At 41.7% G+C, this 24,498-nt stretch overlaps 1 protein-coding gene across 1 annotated transcript in view; it reads left to right on the top strand.

The window, feature by feature from the left end:
* pdlim5a (PDZ and LIM domain 5a) overlaps window positions 1-24,498 on the top strand; it is a 61,393-nt gene that overhangs the window by 24,864 nt on the left and 12,031 nt on the right. Inside the window, exons 5-7 of the mRNA XM_084114559.1 lie at window positions 241-617; window positions 7,647-7,819; window positions 8,513-8,552. Of these exons, the coding sequence (XP_083970685.1) occupies window positions 241-617; window positions 7,647-7,819; window positions 8,513-8,552 (590 nt within the window). The remainder of the gene's footprint in view (window positions 1-240; window positions 618-7,646; window positions 7,820-8,512; window positions 8,553-24,498) is intronic.

Genomic DNA, 24,498 nt, shown 5'->3' with positions numbered 1-24,498 from the left:
CATTGCATAATACATGAACATTCTGTTTCACATACTATTTTTAAAAAATAGTATATACTGTGCAGTAATCAGTAAGTAGTCAGCTAGTATTCCATTCTGAACATATTGCTACACACTATTTAGGTTTTCAGCGGTGTGATAGCATCTGTTTGAATAACCCATTTGTTGTTGTGTGCTATCTGTTGATTTGTTGCATTACTGTTGTCGTTATGTTTGAGTCCTGCATGTGCTTACATTTAGGATGTTTCTGTGGAAATCATCAAACCCGTTCCCATGACAACCTGCATTCCATCTTCCTCTGACATCACAAACTCCACCCACATCACTTCATCCTCCAATAGGGGCGCTCGTCCGTTTGGAGGGGCGGGGTCACCACACGTAGCCTCCATTCCCTCCGCCGCATCTGCTTTTGCACTCGCCTCCTCAGCTCAAAGCCCTAATCCACTGGCTCCGCCTACTCCTACTGATGGCTCACCTAATCATATACCGTCGGTGCCCCGCCCTTCGGTGTATAACACACCCATCTATCTCTACTCCAATGAAAATGCCTGTGAAGTTGCCATGGGCCAGAGGCGGGGCCTGCTGGAAAGCCTGGGTGAGAGCTCTCAGCTGAATGGGTAAGAGTTTGATTGACAGTTTGATGCCCCACCCACCCTATCAACTTATGCTGCCTTCATGTGCTATCGGAAATTTCCTACTTCCCACTATTGAAGTCGAAATTACGAGCTTGTCACATTAAAGTGCTTTGTTGTTGGATAGAACATGAATCATGGAGGACACCAGGTTTATTCTTACCTATTTATTGGGAAAATCTTATTAAAATCAAAGTGATATTTAGCGGTATTCATTGACAACCAAATAAACATTCACCGTGCTATCTAGATAGTCAGCTTGTTGATGATTCTGGAATTTCATTCAAATACAGGGATTTTCGCTGTATAAAACATACAATACGCTTCATGTAAATATGCACTACTTTAACAAGCCAAAGCAATGTAGCTGTTGTGGAAATATAATAAAAAATACCAGTCACAACACAATCGTTCTTCCCTCCGCCAACTCTGGAACTTGGGCATCAGAACTATCCCCGAACTTCCCAGTGGTAAACACGACTTGAGAGGGCATTCATGTCCACTTTTTAACTATAGGAAACTCATATTTACGATAATTCCGAAAGCATGTGAAGGCAGCAATAGAGCTTAAAAGTAACCGACTTTTCAGAGGTCTGGGTTCTGAAAGTTTTTCCAATTTCCAATTAATTTTCTTCATAGACGTTTCAGAAAATACACAACCGACCAGCTCAGAGATGAATCACAACATTACAGCATTCGATCTGAAGGAAAAACTAATTGTTGTGTAGAAGACAAAGGGGCAAGACTGTGTACTTGCAGGTTTGCTGGGTCTCTCAGCATGGTCAGGCTGGTCTGTTGGCTGGTTTTAGGGAGGATTTGGGCATTTTTAAGCCGATCAGACTGGGAGACCACCTGGTTCGTCTTTCTAAACTAGCTGAGTACCAGGGTTGTTATAGTTAACTAAAACCATAAAAAACTTGAAATAAAATAAACATATTTTATTTCAGCTAGTTGCCAAAGAAACATTTCTCATTTTCATTTAGTTTAACTTGATGTACTAAAAAAAAAAGCTTTAAAATTAAAATGAAAACAGAAAATAAATAAAAACTATAATTATAACACTATAAGTTGCAATACAGATATTTATATCTTAAATTCTTCACTTTCAAATGTTCAAACTCTCTAACTTTTTACATTTTAACTCCTCCACATTTTATTTTGGTAGTTTAAAGGCCCTTTCACACCGGACGCGTAACGAAAAAGCGAATAGTTCGCGTGCGAATAGTTCACATCAGCCGCGACGCGAATTTGCGACGTCTGTGACGTTCAGAGCTTCAACATTCCAAAACTTTCGCGCCGACAGCTGAGAAAACATGGACACTTCATCATCATGAAGTTGGAAAACAAAAAAGTTGGAAAATATGCTAATGTGAATGTAAATAAAGTCAACCTAGCGCACATCACACTCCCAAATGCATATTAAAGTCGAGTTTGTGAGAAGCAGCATTTACTGTGAACCAGGCACCTCTGAAAACAAGCTATTATAAGCTGTGAGCGTGTAAATAAACACAGCACCACTCTTCATTCTGAAACACACAGCGCATCAGACTATGCATTTCATTTATGAAATCACAGCTTTTTATTTGGTAATCACGTTTTGATATTTGATTAGATTTGATCAGTTTTATTTTGATTAATTGTGCAGCACCATTTGCTCATTTTAATGATACATTCAACTTAATTAATTATTTGCTTTTTCATAAACTCACAAATCCTCGTTTGGGAAACCCTGCTGTAATGCAACAAAATGTACACATTACCTAGCAATAAAATGGAATGTTTGGAATCTAAATTATTTAAATTTAATTATTTTATTAATTATTTTAATTTAAATTATTTAAACCATATTCTACATCCCTTAATCCTACCCAATTCCTAAACTTAACAACTACCTTACTGACTGTTAATAAGCAGTAATTAGGAGTTTTTTGAAGCAAAAGTCGTATTTAACAGTTAATAGTGAGAATTGGACCCTAATCTAATGTTACAATTTTTAACAACTTTGGAACTCATGGTTGGTCTATCTGAAAGGTTCATATATTGGCGTTAAAAATCAGTTTCACTGCAGAGATTTCGAATGCCTTTTCTGCTTCCGTAACTCACTTTTGAGCTCCATCGTCCCTGTTGAATTCCAGGCTGCTGTTTTTGGACGTCTAAATGATGCCAAAAATATATTCATAAAAATGTAATATGAAAGTGTGTTTAGTTGGTTTCCATGATGTACCTCTCCGCATTTTCTGTAATGTGGTTTAGCTTGGTTGGATTAGACCACCAGTACACGACAGCTGAGGTTTGAATACTTGGAAGAACTACATGCCACATCATATTCATTTATCAGAAGTCAAGCCAACATTTAAACCCCACCAAAGTAGAAATATTTCCATGCTTCCTCATTTTTGTAATTTTTCTTATTTGTTTAATATATTTTTGGGGGGTCTTTGGATCACTAAATAATATTCCAGAATGTTGTTTCATGGTCTGAAGACTCAGGCAGCATCTCCCTGTATCTCTTTTCGTTCAGTGACGTATGTGAGATTTTGTTCGTTTATGATTGGTTGTCAGTGGCTCTGATGTATGTCTGTATATTTAGATCTACGTAATGGTATCCGTTATGTGTGTGTGAATCAGGGCTCTCCCTTGGATAATGTCACAGGGGAAGCTCAGATGTATTTTGAGTGTGTGCAAACCTCCCTTCTGGGTTTCATATTTTAATGATGGTTTCAAAGTGTCTGATTGACATTATTACGCAGAAGAACTACGTGTCTAATTACACGTGCTGATGCACACACATATTCTGAGATACACACACACACACACACACACACACGCACGTCTCATCAGATCAGTGTGTTTGTTGTGATGCATTTTGTTTGTTTCTGTGTACTAATACGTTTAATAGTATAATATCAGCCTTTTACCAGCGCAGATTATAGTTTAATCACCCAATAAACTTATTCTGCTTCTCGTTAAGTGCTTAGAATGGCATACTATTTTTTGCAATATGCAGTATGTGTACATAATATGCATGGGACACTGTATTAGGCTGAACTATTACAAGTGCCAAAATATGCAGTATAGTATGCTTGTATTTCATTCTGACCATTTGAGAGCATTATATTCACTAGATAAAAAGGAGAGAAAGAGTAAAATATTAGAGACGTGGGAGAGAAAACTGATGAAAACCAAATGCTTCTCGTCATAGTGTGCACTCCTCTAATGGTTTCTCCTCCCTCTCTTGTAAACTCTGATAAATCCTCCTCATTATCCTCATACAGCTGTACATTAAAGAGTCAAATCAGTGCCAAGCCTGTGTCTGTGATTTTTATAGCAACTGTTGAGAAAACATATTCCTCCTTAATGCAACCCTGTGTGTACCTGGTTCTGGATACTGTACTTAGTTTGAATGAAAATAATTCTTCTGGATTGAGTTTGTGTTGCTCTTTGTCGACCGATATGGTGTTTTTAATGGCTGATGCTGATATCAATATCTTAAGAGCAGGGTGGCATATATATCTGGGATATACAGTTTGTGTTGTAATTTACAATTGCTTTATTTGCACAATATTAAACTCACAGAATACATTTGAGAACAGAAAATGTGCACAATCCATTGACAAAGCTGTAGATTTTGGGAACTGGTCTGGCCAATATATCGATCTACCACATTTTTACGTTTGTCTACCAAACATTTATAAAATATATATATAAAATATAAAATATATATATAAAAATGACATTTTCAGTTATATATATATATATATATATATATATATATATATATATATATATAAAACTGAAAATGTCATTTTGACTTGAATTTGCGATTATAAACAATAATACAAAGTTGAGTCAAATTGCAATAAAAATATCAAAAGTTTAAAAAGTAATTTTAAAATATTATTTTATCCAAATATTCATATCTTAATATTCTATATTATTCTGGAAATCTTTCTGGTCACTGTATAATTACTAGATGTACAGTAAATGCACAGTTAAATTAGCTGTTGTTTAATAATTCCTGATTTCATTCATTTGTATTTGTGCCTCAATCATCCACGTTTGACAGTTTGTTTGTTTGTTTTAAATTATATATATATATATATATATATATATATATATATATATATTTGTGCCTCAATCATCCACATTTGACAGTTTGTTTGTTTTGTGTGTGTGTGTGTGTGTGTGTGTGTGTGTGTTTGTGTGTGTGTGTGAGTGTGTGTGTCTTCAGCTGTTGGTCTGTTTCAGAGGGGTTTAGTAATCAGTGTTGTTGTGTATATTGAGTTAGTGATGATTGTGTGTTTAATGGTTATTTTCTCCTCTATGTGCTTTTCAACAGATGACTCCAGCTATAAAGTCAGTACCATATAGATGCTCCTTTCATTGTGTGTGTGTGTGTGTGTGTGTGTGTGTGTGTGTGTGTGTGTTGCCTAATACGACAGTTTTGTTTTGCTTTTTGTTTTTTTCCAGGAAAATCCCCAAATCTATTTGTTTTTTTTAATGGCAGCACTTGGCTGTTTTTTAAAGTGATGAAACACTAAGACTTATGATTTTCACATGACAGACGAATAAACAAAAAAATAAATCAGTCATTTAGCAAATCATTAACGTTTTACACAATCCCTTACAAAATCTAAATGTGGCATACAGTATGTTGACAAAGTGATGTATCAGATGGTAATACCATGGTATTTTGTAGCACTAAATGATTGCCATATTCATGGTATTTGGTAAAGAATATACCATGTTAAAAAATAAAAAGATAGAATTACCATGGAAATGAATGACCACCATATTCATGTACCATGGTATTTACTGAAAAAACATGGTAGTATTAGTACTTTTTTATTATTAATGTAGTATCGCTGATTATGTAACAATGACTTTTAAAGGTATAGTTTACCCAAAAATGTTGTCATTATTTAGCCTGCTGTCTTTCCAAAGCCAAAAGATAATTCTGTCCCTCCATTGACAGCTACACAACTACCATTTTGACGCTTCAAAAAGTTCATTAAGAGATCGTAAATCTAATCCATATGAATTTAGCGGTTTAGTCCAAATTTTCTGAAGAGACTCGATCACTTTATATGATGAACAGATTTGATTTAGGCTTTTCTTCACATATAAACTTTGATCAGCGAACATAAACAGAAGCTCAACTGAGCTTGGTTGACCTCATTGGTTCTTGCCGAAGCTCAAACGTGGGTCAGAGTTAAAAGTGGTAGTTGCATAGGCTGTCAATGGAGGGACAGAAATAGCCCAGATTTTATTTAAAAATATCTTATGTGTTCAGAAGATGAACGAAAGTCTTATGGGTTTAGAACGACATGAGGGGGAGTAATTGGTGACATAATTTTAATTTTGGGGTGAACAATCCCTTTAATGCAGAGCGCACTCAAGCAAAGCAAAGCTGGGTTTGTGTTTCATTGTGTTTCTGTTTTCATTGCATGAGCTTGTTGACGTGAGTTTGATGATATGCATGTCATGTTCCAGCTGAGATGTGTTTTATCGCAGTGGTGGTCTTCAGGTAGTCAGCTCTTTTTACTCGCATATCAGTTTGTCAAACACACTGAGTGAGCAATGAAACCTGCCAACACTCTTTCGTCACACACACACGGTCCACAGCCTGACAGCGTTGATTTATTGACAGCTTATGAATGCTGTACGTGTCAGTACAGACGGGCTTTGGCACGATCAGTATGTACTGGATGTAAAAATGTTTTTTTGAGTGATTGGATTGACGTAGCTTGTAGATTTCGGACGTCTTATTGAAAGCTCAGGCTTCATAAACCTGTTGCATGTCTTTTATTCCATGTGCAGCAGCGCCATCTTCTGGTCTCATGCATTTTTAAACTTTCATTTCCTCAACTACAAAGTTTTCATTTTCTTTGAGGATTTTAGAACTCAAAAGCTCATGTTTCTGCTTAAGATGATGTTCACTTGATTCAGTTTTTCAGAACTAAATTAGTGCTTTTTGAATTCAAGTTACCTTACAGGTTTTACTATGGCAACTACACAGGTCAAAATACCATACAGTACAACTGTAGAAATGATCTTGATATAAAAAGTACAGGAAAATTATTGCACAAGTTTCTTTTTAAGACTATTAATTATGAGCCTGTTGCATGTGTTTCTTTCCATGTGCATCTACTGGTCTAGTGCATTTCTAACTTTCATTGCTTAAACTACAGAGTTGTTTCATTTTCTTGGAAGATTTTGAAACTAAAAAACTCTTCTTTCCATTTAAAATGATCTAAACCTGATTCAGTCTTAAAATACGTTTTTAACTAAATAAGTGCTTTTTAAATTCAAGTTACATTACAAAGATTACCTTTGGTAACCATACAGTTGGCCAAAATACCATAGTTGTACTTGATATTAATATTAATATGTGATATTAATAGCAAAAGTTTCATTTTAATACTCATTTGAATATTAATTATGAGCCTGTTGCACACGTTTTGTTCCATGTGCAGCAGCGCCATCTACTGGTCCTCAACTTGAGTTCATTACTACAGTTACACTACAGTAAAGCTGTGTAAATCTACTTGATATTAGTAATTACAGGAAAATTGTGAAAGTTTTTTTAAGACTCTACTAATTGTGATTTTACAGTAGATTAATAACAACAACGCAGTATTTTGGCAGAAGCTATGGTTATCATACATTTGAATATTTGAATCAAATGCCTCCAAAAGCTGTCCGTTATGTGATGACAATTTTTTATTTTATTCTTCATAGTGGTCCTCCAGCTGTGTCTAAGTGAGTACATCTGTCATGTGTGTAAAACTCCTCTGATAGAGAATGATTACGATGTTTTAACTTTCTTATTCCTTTTCTCATGCCTCCTTCCTCGTTCAGAAAACCTCCAGTTTACAGGTAAAGGGGGGATAAGCTGCAGTGTTCTTGTCACTCAAATACTCAGTTGCTTAATTTGTGCATTTGATGTGCAGCATGATTACATGTACACAAGACTGACAGTCAGTATCTCTCTCTCTCTGTGTGTGTGTGTAGACGTAAGCCTATCACAGAGACAGACATTGAGTTTTACCATGTCCCAACTCACGGTGATGCCAGCAGGAAACGCATCATGGAAGACACAGAGGACTGGCACCCACGGACAGGAACTTCACAGTCCCGATCCTTCCGAATCCTGGCCCAAATCACCGGCACTGAATCTGAACTTGGTGAGAGTGGAAAGACATTTATATCATTTTATTTTATTGCTCCTTTTGTAGTTTTGTTTTTAGTTTGCAACAACTGATTTATTTATTTAAAAATGCTGTTGGAGGTCCGCTTATTTAATTTAATTATTTAGATGTAGAATTTAGTAATGTATTGATTCAATTGTTCAATATAAAAGAGCAACACACTTTTATGTTAGAATATGCCATCAGAGTTTAAATGCTATATATATATGTATATATATATACATACACACACTGTATATAGGCCCATATTGTGGAACTGATATTGATGCATTATATCAATTTTGGTCCTAAATAAAATTTTTGTCCTCATAATAAACAGGCAGAATGCATTTCTGTGTAAATCGTTCATAAAAACATTCTTAGATAAAATGTCCCATTGAATTCAAGTTTACAGTCTGCGTAACAATGGTTTTTACAAACCATTTACACTGACATTTGTTCTGCACATGTTTCATGAATGAGGCCCATTGTGTGCAAAACCTTCAGTACTGATTCTGAGATTAAGATTGAAATTGAGATTTGAAATAGGAACTTTGATGTTTTAAATTGAAGTTCAGTGAACAGGAGGAAGTAAGAGAATGTGAATGTGTCTTTACTTTAGTCACACCTCTATCTATCACATGAAAGCGTGTCATAATGAATGTTTTCTGTCATGTTTATCTGTATCAGATTCCTCACAGGAGGCTGAATCAGCAAAGAAGACAACAAAGTAAGTTCCTCTTCCTGCCAGCTGTTTTGGAGAGTGTGTTTGCTCGTGTTTGCGATGTTGATTTGTTTAGGGTTGCTGTACCGTTTGTGTGCTGTTATTGACCTGTGTGATTTTGTGTTTGTGTTAAAGCTCTGGCTCCAGTTAACCAGCATGTGCAGATCACAAATCGAGCACAAAATACTGTTTTTCTTTATTTCTCGACACTGAAAAGACCTTTAGAAAAGTCCTTCAACCTCAGAAGGTCAAACTAAAATTTACATGAGCTGTTTTAATTTTTCTTCTGTTTCGGTTTGTAATGTTGCAACCTTTACTAGACTATTTGTGTGATTTAGTAATTTTGTTGTAATAACCATTAAACATTAAGTATTTAAACCTGCAAAGCTTTACATATGAAATAATAGTCAGTTTTTTTAAATGGAACGGTTTATTAAATCTTTATAAATTATATTTTTTTAAAAATCTAAAAACTTTTTTTGCATGTGTTTATATTTTTTGTAGAGTACCATATTTGATATATAAGCTTTTATGGCTCATATAGTATGATATAGTGAGAATATGGAGCTCATATTCATACCAAAATTTTCATCAGAGGCCTAAACTGAGCAAAAATATGTAATTTGGTGCAGTTGCTGATATTTATATGAACAAAATAAATACAACACGCTATAAGTAACATATTTACTTCTTACATACATTGAATATAAATATCAGTAGTCACTATGTATCTCCCAATAATATGTCTTGGTAAGATAATATTTTAATGCTTAGTTTTATGATCAAAGCTCAGTAGTTTTTAAACATAATGCAATACAATGATAATTGAGATGTGAACAAATAAACGTTCCTCAAAAGTCTGATGGATCATATTTGATCACATTTTAAAAGGCCTTTTATAAAACAAGATGTATGGATAATCAAGTAAACGTCTCGGTTACGTATGTAACCCTCGTTCCCTGAGTAGGGAACGGAGACGTTACGTCGGATGACGACGAATGGGGTTTCGCTTAGAAATCCTATCATCTTCGAGTATTAAAACACGAGCCAATGGCAAAGAAATGCCATGGGTCTGCGGAATTTGCATAGCGTAACTCCGCCCCACCCTGGGGGTATATAAGGAAGTCGCGAGCAACATGCAGATATGTCTTCGCTGAGGAGCCGAGACTGAACTCAGGCGTTCCAGCGGAACAGCGGAAGTGGCAGGGAGACGTAACGTCTCCGTTCCCTACTCAGGGAACGAGGGTTACATACGTAACCGAGACGTTCCCTTTCGTTGTCACTCCGAGTTACGTCGGATGACGACGAATGGGGTTCCCGTATAATCACGCCACCTCTCGACTGTCTTCCAGTGCCCTGCGTAAGTCTGAGCTCCCTGTCGTGAGACTAGCACGGACGAAGGAGTCCTACTTAACACAGGAATACCAAGGTACACTGGGAAGCATATCCAGTGGAAATATGCAATCATGCCCAACCCGAAGGGGGGGACTTGGAATACACATATGACCCCGAAGGGCTGCATACGGAGCAACACTGGGGTGTCCAGCCGCAGGTGGAATATTTCAACCCCAGGGGTGGCAAGGTGGCTTGCCAAGGGAAAGACACATGCTCAAAGAGGCTTACAGTGGAATACACATGTGGGGGTCGCCCGAAGGGAACCATGCACATGGAGGCACCTAGCCAAGCGCGAAAGCTGCCAGAGGCATAACTCTGGCGTTGACGTCGTCAGTGCTGGAGGAGACTCAGGGCTTATTAGGCTCACCTGAGGAGAATATCGCACGTATCCCGTCCGTAGAGAGGAATGGCGAGCAAGCGAAGACACCTGAGCAGAATCTAGTACCGGCTAGTTGAAGCGAGTACATGAGAAGAAACTGGCTCTACTCGGAGATTGTAGAATCTCGCGAATGTGTTAGGTGTCGCCCAGCCTGCAGCTCTGCAGATGTCTGTTAGCGAGGCGCCATGCGCTAGAGCCCAAGAGGATGCCACACTCCGAGTGGAGTGGGCCGTCACACCAAGGGGGCACGGTCGACCTTGCTGCTGGTAAGCCAAAGCAATGGCGTCCACTATCCAGTGAGACAACCTTTGCTTGGAGAGAGCCTTTCCCTTCAGCTTCCCACCATAACAGACAAAGAGCTGGTCTGAGGTCCTGAAACACCGCGTTCTGTCTACGTAAGCACGAAGGGCGCGTACTGGACAGAGCAGTGCCAAGGCTGGGTCTGCCTCCTCCAAGGGCAGCGCTTGCAGGTTCACTACCTGGTCTCGAAAGGATGTGGTAGGAACCTTGGGCACGTATCCAAGCCGGGGTCTCAGGATCACGTGAGAGTTAGCCGGCCCGAATTCCAGGCACGCTTCGTCAACCGAAAATGCCTGCAGGTCCCCTACCCTCTTGATGGAGGCCAATGCAACCAGGAGCGCTGTCTTCATTGACAGGAACTTAAGCTCCACTGATTGCAGAGGCTCAAAGGGAGCACTCTGCAGGGCAGTTAAAACCACTGAGAGGTCCCAAGAGGGTACGAGGGGAGGACGAGGAGGATTTAATCTCCTGGCTCCCCTCAGGAACCTGACGATCAGGTCGTGCTTTCCCAAGGACTTACCATCAACTGCGTCGTGATGTGCGGCAATGGCGGCAACATACACTTTCAGGGTGGAGGGAGACAGCCTTCGCTCCAACCCTTCTTGCAGGAAGGAAAGCACGACACTGATGGGGCATTTTGTGGGTTCTTGATGTTTAGAAGAACACCAGTTGACGAAGAGGTTCCACTTCAACGCATAGACATGTCTCGTGGACGATGCTCTAGCGGAAGTGATGGTAGCCACCACCGCTGGTGGTAGGGTACTCAAACCTGCCTCGTCCCGTCCAGGAGCCACACGTGGAGGTTCCAAAGACCGGGACGAGGGTGCCACAGGGTGCCCCGTCCCTGAGAAAGGAGGTCCTTCCTCAGAGGAATTGGCCAGGGAGGTGCTGTCGCAAGGAGTATGAGTTCTGAGAACCAGGTGTGGTTGGGCCAGTATGGGGCAACCAATATGACCTGCTCCTCGTCCTCCCTGATCTTGCGCAGGGTCCGCGCAAGAAGGCTCACTGGGGGAAACGCATACTTGCGGAGGCCCCGCGGCCAGCTGTGCGCCAGTGCATCCGTGCCGAGCGTGCCCTCGGTCAGGGAATAAAACAGGTCGCAATGGGACGAGTCGTGGGAGGCAAACAGGTCTACCTGTGCGTCGCCGAACTGATCCCAAATCAGCTGGACCGTCTGGGGATGGAGTCGCCATTCTCCAGAGAGAGGCCGAACTCGAGACAGCTCGTCGGCCGCCTGGTTCAGGTGTCCCGGGATATAAATGGCTCGAAGCGACCTCAGATGCTTCTGACTCCATATGAGGAGGTGGCGGGCGAGTTGTGACATACGGCGGGAGCGCAGACCACCTTGATGGTTGATGTACGCTACTGTCGCGGTATTGTCTGATCGGACTAATACGTGCTGACCCCTGAGCAGCGCATGGAAGCGGTGCAGGGCGAGACGTACAGCTAGCAACTCGAGGCAATTGACATGCCATAGGCGCTGGGGTCCTGTCCAGGAGCCCGCGGCAGCATGTCCATTGCACATGGCGCCCCAGCCCGTGGTGGAGGCATCTGTTGAGACAACAACATGCCGGGAAACTCGTTCCAGGGGCACTCCGGCCCGTAGAAAGCTGAGGTTCGACCACGGGGTGAAGGTCTGATGGCAGGTCGGAGTCACTGGGACCCGGAGCTTGCCGTGTTGCCATGCCCACCTCGGGACTCGATCGCGAAGCCAAAGCTGAAGCGGTCTCATATGAAGCAATCCGAGCGCCGTTACTGCGGCTGCGGATGCCATATGCCCCAGGAGCCTCTGAAATAATTTCAGTGGAACCGCACTCTTGCCCTCGAATTGGCGAAGACAAGTCAGCAGTGACTGCGCGCGCTCGCTCGTAAGCTGCGCGCACATGGCGACCGAGTCGATCTCCATACCGAGAAAAGAGATCCTCTGCACGGGGCAAAGTTTGCTCTTTTCCCAGTTGACCCGAAGGCCCAGACGGGCTAAGTGTTGGAGCACCAGATCCCTGTGTTCGCAAACCCGGTCTCGAGAGTGAGCTAGGATCAGCCAGTCGTCGAGATAGTTCAGGATGCGAACCCTGTGTTCCCGGAGGGGAACAAGGGCTGCCTCGACGACCTTCGTGAAGACGCGAGGAGACAGGGCTAGCCCGAAAGGGAGAACCGCGTACTGGTATGCCTGCCCCTCGAAAGCAAACCGTAGAAACGGTCTGTGTCGAGGTAAAATGGAGACATGGAAGTAGGCGTCCTTCAGGTCGATCGCTGCAAACCAATCTTGTGGCCGCACACACTCGAAAATGCGTTTGGCCGTGAGCATCCTGAACGGCAGCCTGTGAAGGGAGCGGTTCAGGACGCGCAGGTCCAAGATCGGTCGTAACCCACCCGATTTCTTCGGAACAATGAAGTAAGGGCTGTAGAAGCCGGACCTCATTTCGGCTGGAGGGACAATCTCGATCGCACCCTTCGCCAGTAGGGTGGCGACCTCCGCTCTCATGACCGGGGCATTGCCACCGACCATAGTGTAGCGGACTCCGCTGTAGCGGGGAGGAGATCGCGCGAACTGAATCGCGTAGCCGAGCCTGATGGTTCTCGCGACCCAGCGGGACAGTCTGGGAAGCTCTAGCCAGGCTTCCAGAAAGTGCACCAGCGGGGTCATACGAACCACAGACGTACCGTCGGGGGTGCAGCGAGGCGGAATGACCGGCCCAGGCGTGGGTGGCATAGCGGCCCGGTGCGGGGGCACGGTCATTAGCCGCGTCCTGCCAGAGGAGGCCAGGGGAGGACCAGTGTCCCACGGGGGCGTGCTCTGGCAGGGGTCTGGCGACAGAGGGGGATGAGAGGAGCGTGGCCCGTGGGCGGCGCGTGCTCTCATCCGCACACTCCGTGTGCTCAGAGATGGGATAGTGAGTTCTTTCTTTAACCATTTTAGGGTGCTGCCCGTCGTGGGACGAGCAGCGGGGATGGGAAAACCAAGGATTCTCCCCCGGCCCTCCACCGGGGGAAGGAGCGGCCCTGCTACCGGCTCCTGTGCAGAACTCATCGCCATCTCTGAGCAGCCCGTCTCAGGAGCGCCGCTTAGCCTGGCGTTTAGCGGGGCGCGGGGCGGGAGAGGGCTGTGGCGCCTTCCTACGGCTTCCTCGGCGACGCGACCCGGGAGCAGCGGACTGCTGGGGCCGATCGGGAGGGGCGGGAACCGCAGGAGGGCGCCCTCGGCGGCGAGCGGGCTGAGGCACCTGTGCCGACGGCTGCGCCGCCGAAGCAGCGGGCCGCCGGGGCAGGACATGTTTTAGAGCCTCAGTCTGCTTCTGGGCAGTCGAGAACTGCTGGGCAAAGTCCTCGACTGCACCGCCGAATAGGCCAGCCTGGGATATGGGGGTGTCGAGGAACCGGGTCCGCTCGGCCTCCCGCATATCAGCCAGGTTTAGCCATAGGTGTCGCTCCTGGACCACCGAAGTGGCCATCACCTGACCCAGCGAGCATGCGGTCACCTTCGTCGCTCGGAGAGCAAGGTCGGTGGCGGCACGCAACTCATCAAAGAGTGCTGGGTCAGACCTCCCCTTGTGCATATCACGCAACATCTGGGCCTGGTAGACCTGCAGAGTCGCCATGGCATGCAGTGAGGAGGCCGCCGTCCCCGCAGCTCTACAGGCCTTCGCCACAAGGGTGGAGGAGAACCTACAGGCCTTGGAGGGGTGCTTTGGGTCCCCGCGGGAAGAAGCACTCTGAGGACACAGCTGCATCGCAACAGAGCGTTCAACCTGGGGAACCCCAGTGTACCCTTTGGCGGCCGCCTGATCAAGGGGAGGCAAGGCGGAGGCGGTCGCCGAGCGATCACGGGAAGACAATGGTGCCTTCCAGGACCTCGTGACCTCCTCATGCACATCCGGGAAAAAAGGCATTGGGGTTGGCTGCCGACGCGGATCAGCAGCCGCACCCAAAAACCAATCGTCCAGCCGCGAACGAACCGGCCCAGGTGGCGGGGACCACTCAAGACCGATCGCCGCGGCTGCCCGGGAAAGCATGGCCGTCATCTCGGGATCAGACTCGGACAATGCTGGGACACCCGAGGGTGGCAGCACAGCCGAATCCTCACTTCCCGAGGACTCCTGCCCACCTTGTGATGCAGCGATCGACATCACGTCCTCCTCTGGAGCGCCGAATGAAACTCGCGGCAAGTCAGAAGACTGTACAGCGGTTTCCACGCGGACACTCGCGGGTTGCACGGGAACAGAGGGAAGTGTGGAGCGTGGAATAGTCGGCGCTTTGTTCCACACTGTAACCCTCAGATCACCCTGGCCGCCAGCCGAAGTACCAGCCCTCTCGGGACCAGTAGATCGGGGTGCGGATGAGGGGACTCTCACATGAAGATCATTGAGTCTCGATCTCAACCGTGCGATGGGCATGTTCCCGCAGTGGGAACATGACTCATCCACAAACGCTGCCTTAGCGTGCTCAACACCCAGACACACAAGACAGCGATTGTGCCCATCAGAGTCAGACACGAATAGACCGCAACCAGAAGTGCACGGGCGAGGCATCTTTAAAAAGACGTGCCACGTGCAATGCTCTTTTGTGAAAGGAGATTTCTCCGCAGAGTGTTGAAGCGACCAGGGAGAGAACACACAAACTCTGGCAAATAACTGCACAGATCAGCAGGGAATGTGCACTCGCTGGAACTCGCTGTCACACCAACACCTGGAGAGAGGCTCGTCTCGAAGAGATGAAGAGATAAACTCAGGATTTGGCTGTGGAGTGAAGTACATCAACTTGGCTCCGAAGCGAAAACATATCTGCATGTTGCTCGCGACTTCCTTATATACCCCCAGGGTGGGGCGGAGTTACGCTATGCAAATTCCGCAGACCCATGGCATTTCTTTGCCATTGGCTCGTGTTTTAATACTCGAAGATGATAGGATTTCTAAGCGAAACCCCATTCGTCGTCATCCGACGTAACTCGGAGTGACAACGAAAGGGAACCTAAGTTGCTTTAGTCCAGTTAGTGTTGAAATATTATTAATTGAAATATTAATAATAATGTAAAAGTTATTCTTGTTTACTTTATAAAAATGAGTAAATATTAAAAGACACGTTTGCACTTCCACATATAAGCAATATTGAGAGTATTATAGTTATTATAATGCAGTGTGTGCTGTGTATCTTGTATGCTTGTTAGAGTAAGACATTGAGGCAGATTATAGGTTTGGGACTGAGTTACAGAAGTGAGTTTGAAGTCTGCATGAAATAGAAGGAGGGCGGGGCTTGATTTTGTCCATGGGGAATTTGATTGGATGGTTGGATGGTTGTGGTTTGCTATTGGTGGATCTCATGTGAGTGACAGGTTGTTTGTACTTGTCAATTTTGATTTAGTGTTGACTTAAATGTGTTTGCAGTGGTGTTTTTTGTCTGCATGGTTTATCTGAGTGCTGTTGACATCCACTTCTAGAGCTCATACTGTCTTCCTGTTTCTGTTTTTCTCTCTCCTGTTCATTCCCTGTGAAGGGTTTTGAAGATTAATCCTGAGACTGGACCCAAATATCATAAACTCAGAGACTGGCACCATGGAGTGTCTGCTCGAACCCTTAACGTCCTCAGCCTGTTGTAGAAGTGTGAGTGTGAGTGTGAGTGTGAGTGTGAGTGTGTGTGTGTGTGTGTGTGTGTGTGTGTGTGTGTGTGTGCGTGTGTTTGCGTGCGTGTGTGTGTGTGAGCGGGTCTGTGTGGGATGCTTCTAATCTGCAGAGAGACTGTGACTGAAGCTTTATCAGAAAACCTTTAAAACATGAGCTTATTAATGTGTGTATGTGTAGATTGAGGCAGCGTGTGAAGATTCAACATGCATCTCCAACTCAGTTCTTGTGGATTTAGTGAAGTTTATTAGTTGCACTACAGTATTGTATTACACGCGTGGCTTGGATCAGTTTCTGTGATGTTTCAGCTTTTGGTTCCTATATGAAGGAACGTTCTGGGCACCAAACTAGTTAAACTCCATATACAACATCTGTTGATTAACACTGAAAATAATTTCACCTCATCTGTCAGCTAAAACAAATCAAACTCAGCATTTACAGAAATGCACTTATGGACGTCTATAAGGAAAGACGTTCTACAGTGAAATGTGCAGCTCATATTTTTGTGAAAATGCTTAATAGTTTTAGTTCTTTAGTATTGCTTTATTATTTCGGTTAAAATGATTCTTCTTCTTAACAGAATGTATCTTAATTGCATGCTCATGACACAAGTTCTGAATGCAATTTTATGACACTACTCCCATGTTAGCATGTTGTTATATTTTCAAAATTGTGTTTATTTTAATATTTATTTGGTGCTCCATTGACTTCTATTGTAAGTGCGTTACTGTAGATATAATTAATTTTTTTAGAAAATGCTATTTAATTTTCTGTTAAAGGATAACTGTCGCCAAAATGCAACCTAGACTATTTTTGTGAATCTACCCGAGTCAAACATTCGTGTAAAAGCATAATTAGAATGGAAACAACACTTTTAAGTTTGACCGTATTTTCGTTTTCGGTCAAATTGCCTTTTGAATGGAAGTGCTTGGGGCACGACTATGATAGCATCAAAATCACTATTTTTAAAACACTAAGAAGGCTCGACACAACATGAAACAGTGCTTTTTTTTTTTGCATTGTTTGAGCACACAGAGTTTACTAAAAAGAAAGTTTTTGAACAACTCACTGTAGCTGTTGTTGTTTCCGGCCGCCAGCATTTTGTCAGTCAAAAATAGTCGATCTCCGAATGCAACATAACAGGGAGAAGAGTGAAGATGGAAAGCTCCTAAAGATTAGTTCCATATAAATTCACGGATAATTTGTTGTTTTGTCATTAGTGAAAATCAATATTGACCTTGTATTTGAAAAAGGATCCTCATATAAGAAACAATACTAAAATTCAGTTCATTCGCATTCGGAGATCGACTATTTGACTGAAAACGAAAATACGGTCAAACTTAAAAGTGGCGTTTCCATCCTAATTATGTTTTTAAACGTAAGTTTGCTTCGGGTAGATTAACAAAAAGACCCTATGTTGCATTTTGGCGAGAGTTACGCTTTAAGCATGTCACAGATGCTTTTCAACAAAGTTTTAGACCCAGAACATTATTTTAAACACTGCTGAATTTTATTTCATGCTTGAAAATGTACAATCATTTAATTCCTTCCTCAATGAGTTTTCCTTATACAGCAAAATTAGAATAAAGTGGCCTGTATTTCCTTTGTGTCTCTGTTTCTATCTATTTCTTTCTGCTTTTCCCTCTGTTACGGCACTAAAATACATCATATCCTGAAATTCAATCCCACTCAGTTCTGTTCACTGTGAGATCCATGAGTAAAGGCCATTGGATTATTTAGCACAACAGATGTTATTGATATTGTTAATGATATTTAACTGATCAGTTACATAAGCATTAATTGAAAACAAAAGTGGGTCTTTTAAATGAACACAGTACAAAGATCCAGTAATGCTTATGACTTCCCAAATGGGTCATAAAGCTTTATTCAATAAACAGCTTCACGCATTTAACTTCTGTAATGTTGTGAGGCAACATATTTGATGAGAAATTATATAATTGGTTATTGTATTTCCCCCATTCACGTGACTTTGGTTTAAGAGATGGAGAAAGATTAAATGTGCACAGTAACAGGAATATGTCTCAGCAGTGATCATGTTTTCCCACTAGAGGACAGCACTGATTCGCTCTTCTCAGCAGAAAATTTGTAGAGTTTGCAGACAGTGGGATCTTCACAGGCTTCACTGGTGAGATTATGACACAATGTGATGTCTTAACATCTCTTTTAATGGTGTTAAAACAGTGAGGAAAATAAGTATTTGAACACCCTGCTATTTTGCAAGTTCTCCCACTTGGAAATCATGGAGGGGTCTGAATGTTACAGTATATTACCCCTGACACTGGGAACACAGGTTCAAATGCACTCTCTTTGCATGTTTGTTCATCAAAGGGGAGGCAATTTTTTATAAACACTTTTTGTTATACTGGTTGAAACTTTCTTCACATCCTGACAGCAAATCAATAATAGAAGTGGTCTAAATATTAAAACATGTACATATATCTTCTGTGGAAGTCTCAGGACCAAAAAAATTTTTTTTCTCCTGTACTGAGGCAGAAATTTTAACTTATTTTACTCCTTTCTATATTCTGAAGATTCTGAAGGGTTTGTTCATATATCATTCACATGATTTATATAATTTAAAAAAAAGTATTTTTATTTTTTCTGTCTGTTTCTGTTCTGATTTATGGACTATGAAGTGATAAAAGAGATCTCCAAAATCCCCTGTGTAAAAATCTATTATGTCAACAAATTGAAACTTTTTTTGAACCTGGCTATATCTGTTCTGGAAATGTATGAAAATTAGTGCATATTGAATTAGATAATGCCTCATTTGCATATATAAGCACACATTTCAGAGAAGTTGTAATGCAAAAACATTTTATAGTTGAATATTAAAACCATGCAGAAAGTAAACTCCATTTATTAAAGCTGCAGTCCGTAACTTTTTTGGGTTAAAAATTATCCAAAATAAATGTTTGAGCAAGTACATAACCAGCCAGTGTTCAAAACTCTCTGCTTGCCGTAGCTCGATTCTAAACGGTAAGCTTGTAATAATGTTTTTAATTACAGTGGTAATGGTGGTTTTCCACGGGAAATTCAAGCATGTCTTTGTGTCATTACCTCACATCTGTACACATAAAGAAGAGTCTCGGCTAGTCGGCTATGAGTGTGAGGATGTTGGTGGAGGAGATTTATAGCCTTTTCTCACAGCACTTGATATAATTAAACTTATCAATTTGATGGCGGATCCAGAAAGGTTCAAACGACAATCATCAGTGACAACTGGAGATTTACCCGTTGTAAAACGAGGACTTCGGAGTGGCTACAGAAAAAAAGAGACTGCAACCGGCCCATGCGAAAACAAGGATAATATCGGAAGGCCATTAAATGTAGTCAATCAATGCTGATGTTGTTGACATTAACAATTTGAGAACAAAGTATAATTTGCAAGGTTTGATGTGATATGATAAGCGATCGTTAGATTTAATCAGCGCGATTTACTGCTATGCTTTTTTTCCCCTTAGCTGGTCAGAACAAAAGTGGATGTTACCTACTTGTTCAGACGACAAAATTCTTATGTTGGTCATACTTCCAAAAAGTAGAATCTGTGATTGCAAATGACAGGATCCACACCAGCGCGGCGACTGACAGCCGCACATTCTCCACAAAACGTTGTATTCATCCGCGCTGTGCCGTGCCGAAGCACAACCCACGTAAAGTTGATAATTCCGTGAATAACTGCAATTGCAGATTTTAAACAGAGATGGCAACAAAGAGGAAAAACTACGGACTGCAGCTTTAATGTTATTGTTGATATTAAGCGGCACAATCAAGAACATTTAACATTGATAATAATCATAAATGTTTCTTGAGCAGCAAATAATCATATTAGACTGATTTCTGAATGATAATGTGACACTGAAGACTGGAGTAATGATGTTGAAAATTCAGCTTTGATCAACCCTCTTAGCTGTTCTAAATTCACACTGTAAACCACGGCTTCACAGGGCTTATTGCTTTTGTATAACGGTTAGTTCATAAAAATATTGTTTGAATATTTATTTAACCACAGATGCAGTGGGTCAGTAATACTGACGTCATGAGGTCACAGGTGTATGTTCATAGAGTCATTTACAACAGCTTTGAACGCGGCTCAACCAATCAGAATCAAGGACCGGAACTATCCTTTTTAAAATCCATTGTAAATTTGTAATAATATTTCGGAAAATCACTGTTTACTGTATTTTTGATCCAATGAATGCAGCCTTGGTGAGCATAAGAGACTTCTTTCAAAAACATAAAAAATCTTACCAACCCCAAACTTTTGAGCAGTAGTGTATGTGTGATAAATGGGCTCAGATTATCATGATGTGCATGTTTACAGTAAAACAGATTTCATGCCGTCCTTTGCTCATGGATGTGTGTGATGGAAAACTTCCTGTGTGTTTTGTTATCGCTCCTCTCTCATTCGATTAGCCTGCTGTGCTGCTCCAGTCTGATTGGATTATTTGCTCTGTAATGAATCTGATTGGCTGAGAGCCGTAATGATCGGACTTATAACTAGGGAGACGGGACATGTGAAGATGTGTCTGTTTTCTGTCGTTCCCGTGTGTTTGTGTGCTCCTCCGCTGCTATACCCTGCTCTCACCATGAGTTATCTTTTCCTTCTTCCACTAAAACACTTTTTTTTCTGCTGATGACCAATGTGCTAGGATTGGTCTACAGATGTCTCTCATTCCTTACTGTATATGAAGGATTATCAATTTCATTAACAATAAAGCACCAAAAGTGCTGATGTACTACCCTTCCATGGTACTTTGCACATGTTAGAAAAAAATACATACAGTATATACAGTAAGTACATGGATGGCATTCTGATACCACCAGAGAACGGTAACAGGACATGTTTGTTTGGTGTTTTAAATTGAAAATTAAAGTAAATGTCAAATTGAATTTCAAATTGAAATATAAATAGACATCTGAAGTCACATTAAAGTTGCGACCATCTTTTCTTCACTACTGTGATGTATATCAATATCTGAGTAAAAATGCTTCTTAAACGAGAAAAAATGTAGCGTGGGACTTGATATTGTCATGGGGAACTGATTGGATGGTTGTGGTTTGCTATTGGTGGATCTCATGTGAGTGACAGGTTGCCCCGCCCTCACGCTAGTGAACACATCATCAGAGAAGAGAAGAGATGATGCTGTGAGAGGGAGGGGAAGTAATTTTGATTAAAGATTAAGAAACTAAATTAATTACAAAAAAAAAAGTATATGTATGGATAAATCATAAATAATATTACATAAATAATAAGAATTGTCAATTTTGATTTCATGAGGACTTTACATGATTAAATGATTGATTTTAATTAATGTTTATCAATGCAGTTAAATACACCAGTAAAATAACTCATTTATTTTAATTCATTCATTACAAATGTAAATATAATGTATTTATTATTAAATACTATGTTTAGCATTTTATACTAGCAAATGCCAGTAGCTTTATTAACTGGTTCACCTAAAACATTGAGTATTTATTTATTTTATTTTATTTTTCAAAGTGTCACTCTTTGACCTCCATACCTTTTAGGTTATGCAGTGACCCAAACATATTTTGACACCAAAAAAAGTCTGAATGTCACTGCATAATATAACAAAATATCAAATGAAGAGTCTGTATCTGCTGGTCTCAGGATGCTGCAGGATCGTTTCTCTTCATATATATAAAATATCAAATAAAGAGTCATGTCTCAAATGCTGCAGGATCTTTTCTCTTCACTTTTCTTAATCATTTTTCTAAAATCTCAATGCATTTTAATGCACATTTGTTTGATGCATGAAGTTGTCAAGTTCACACAGGTGTAGAGAATCACATTAACCACAAACAAACACAGTAATCTGACTAAATTATTCAACCCTAAATCTGTTGTTTTATTATTTAAAACTGTACGAACGTCTTTTCTGATGTGTGCGTGTGGCCGTGTGTGTGTTTGTGAAGCTGCGTGTGGAATATTTCATCAGGATCCAGATTCAGGACTGAATGGTGGTCCTTTCGGTTTCTATGGCCGCCGTTGCCATAACACTCTGTCTCCGGGGGCTTGTAATTCGGCCGGAGAGATTGACAGAGCGCAGTTGTGTGGCAGAGAATCAGGGTGGTACAGTACGTGTGGGTATGAATGTGTGTGTTTGTGTTGGCCACACAAGAGCCAAACTTCTGTCTCCCTGTCCATCAACATTCACTTCGTGCCTCACTAAATTTAAGCTGCTGGACGACACAGCCAGACCTGCTGAGGATTTAATGAGCGAATGTCTGTGTGTACAGAAATGAGCTGGATCTGCTGTGAGTGTGTGTGTGTGTGTGTGTGTGTGTGTGTGTGTGTGTGTGAGCTGCGTGTGGCTTTGGCTGTTTACAGTGGAGTCCTAGCATATTGCTTACTGCATACTACATATATATGTATAACAAAATATCAAATAAAGAGTCATTTCTCAAATGCTGCAGGATCGTTTCTCTTCACTTTTCTTAATCATTTTTCTGAAGTCTCAATTAGTCTCAAACAGCCAGACCTGCTGAGGATTTAATGAGTGAATGTCTGTCTGTACTGAAATGAGCTGGATCTGTTGTGAGTGTGTGTGTGTGTGTGTGTGTGTGTGTGTGTGTTTGTGTGAGCTGCGTGTGGCTTTGGAGTCCAAGCATATTGCTTACTGCATACTACATTTATATATATATAACAAAATATCACATTAACCACAAACAAACACAAAGTCATCTGACTTAATTATTCAACCCTAAATCTGTTGTTTTATTATTTAAAACTGTACAAACGTCTTTTTTGACATTTGTGATTTTTTGTGATACATATACCGTATATATATATATATATATATATATATATATATATATATATATATATACAGTGAGGAAAATAAGTATTTGAACACCCTGCTATTTTGCAAGTTCTCCCACTTGGAAATCATGGAGGGGTCTGAAATTGTCATCATAGGTGCATGTCCACTGTGAGAGACATAATCTAAAAAAAATAATCCAGAAATCCACAATATATGATTTTTTAACTATTTATTTGTATGATACAGCTGCAAATAAGTATTTGAACACCTGTCTATCAGCTAGAATTCTGACCCTCAAAGACCTGTTAGTCTGCCTTTAAAATGTCCACCTCCACTCCATTTATTATCCTAAATTAGATGCACCTGTTTGAGGTCGTTAGCTGCATAAAGACACCTGTCCACCCCATACAATCAGTAAGAATCCAACTACTAACATGGCCAAGACCAAAGAGCTGTCCAAAGACACTAGAGACAAAATTGTACACCTCCACAAGGCTGGAAAGGCTACGGGGAAATTGCCCAGCAGCTTGGTGAAAAAAGGTCCACTGTTGGAGCAATCATTAGAAAATGGAAGAAGCTAAACATGACTGTCAATCTCCCTCGGACTGGGGCTCCATTCAAGATCTCACCTCGTGGGGTCTCAATGATCCTAAGAAAGGTGAGAAACTACACGGGAACTACACGGGAGGAGCTGGTCAATGACCTGAAAAGAGCTGGGACCACCGTTTCCAAGGTTACTGTTGGTAATACACTAAGACGTCATGGTTTGAAATCATGCATGGCACGGAAGGTTCCCCTGCTTAAACCAGCACATGTCAAGGCCCGTCTTAAGTTTGCCAATGACCATTTGGATGATCCAGAGGAGTCATGGGAGAAAGTCATGTGGTCAGATGAGACCAAAATAGAACTTTTTGGTCATAATTCCACTAAACGTGTTTGGAGGAAGAAGAATGATGAGTACCATCCCAAGAACACCATCCCTACTGTGAAGCATGGGGGTGGTAGCATCATGCTTTGGGGGTGTTTTTCTGCACATGGGACAGGGCGACTGCACTGTATTAAGGAGAGGATGACCGGGGCCATGTATTGCGAGATTTTGGGAAACAACCTCCTTCCCTCAGTTAGAGCATTGAGGATGGGTCGAGGCTGGGTCTTCCAACATGACAATAACCCGAAGCACACAGCCAGGATAACCAAGGAGTGGCTCTGTAAGAAGCATATCAAGGTTCTGGCGTGGCCTAGCCAGTCTCCAGACCTAAACCCAATAGAGAATCTTTGGAGGGAGCTCAAACTCCGTGTTTCTCAGCAACAGCCCAGAAACCTGACTGATCTAGAGAAGATCTGTGTGGAGGAGTGGGCCAAAATCCCTCCTGCAGTGTGTGCAAACCTGGTGAAAAACTACAGGAAACGTTTGACCTCTGTAATTGCAAACAAAGGCTACTGTACCAAAT

The sequence above is a fragment of the Abramis brama genome (genome assembly GCF_963993115.1).
Source record: "Abramis brama genome assembly, chromosome: 5".
NCBI classification, from domain to species: Eukaryota; Metazoa; Chordata; class Actinopteri; order Cypriniformes; family Leuciscidae; genus Abramis; species Abramis brama.
Note: the sequence above shows the minus strand (reverse complement) of the source record. Positions and strands in the feature narration are given on the sequence as shown.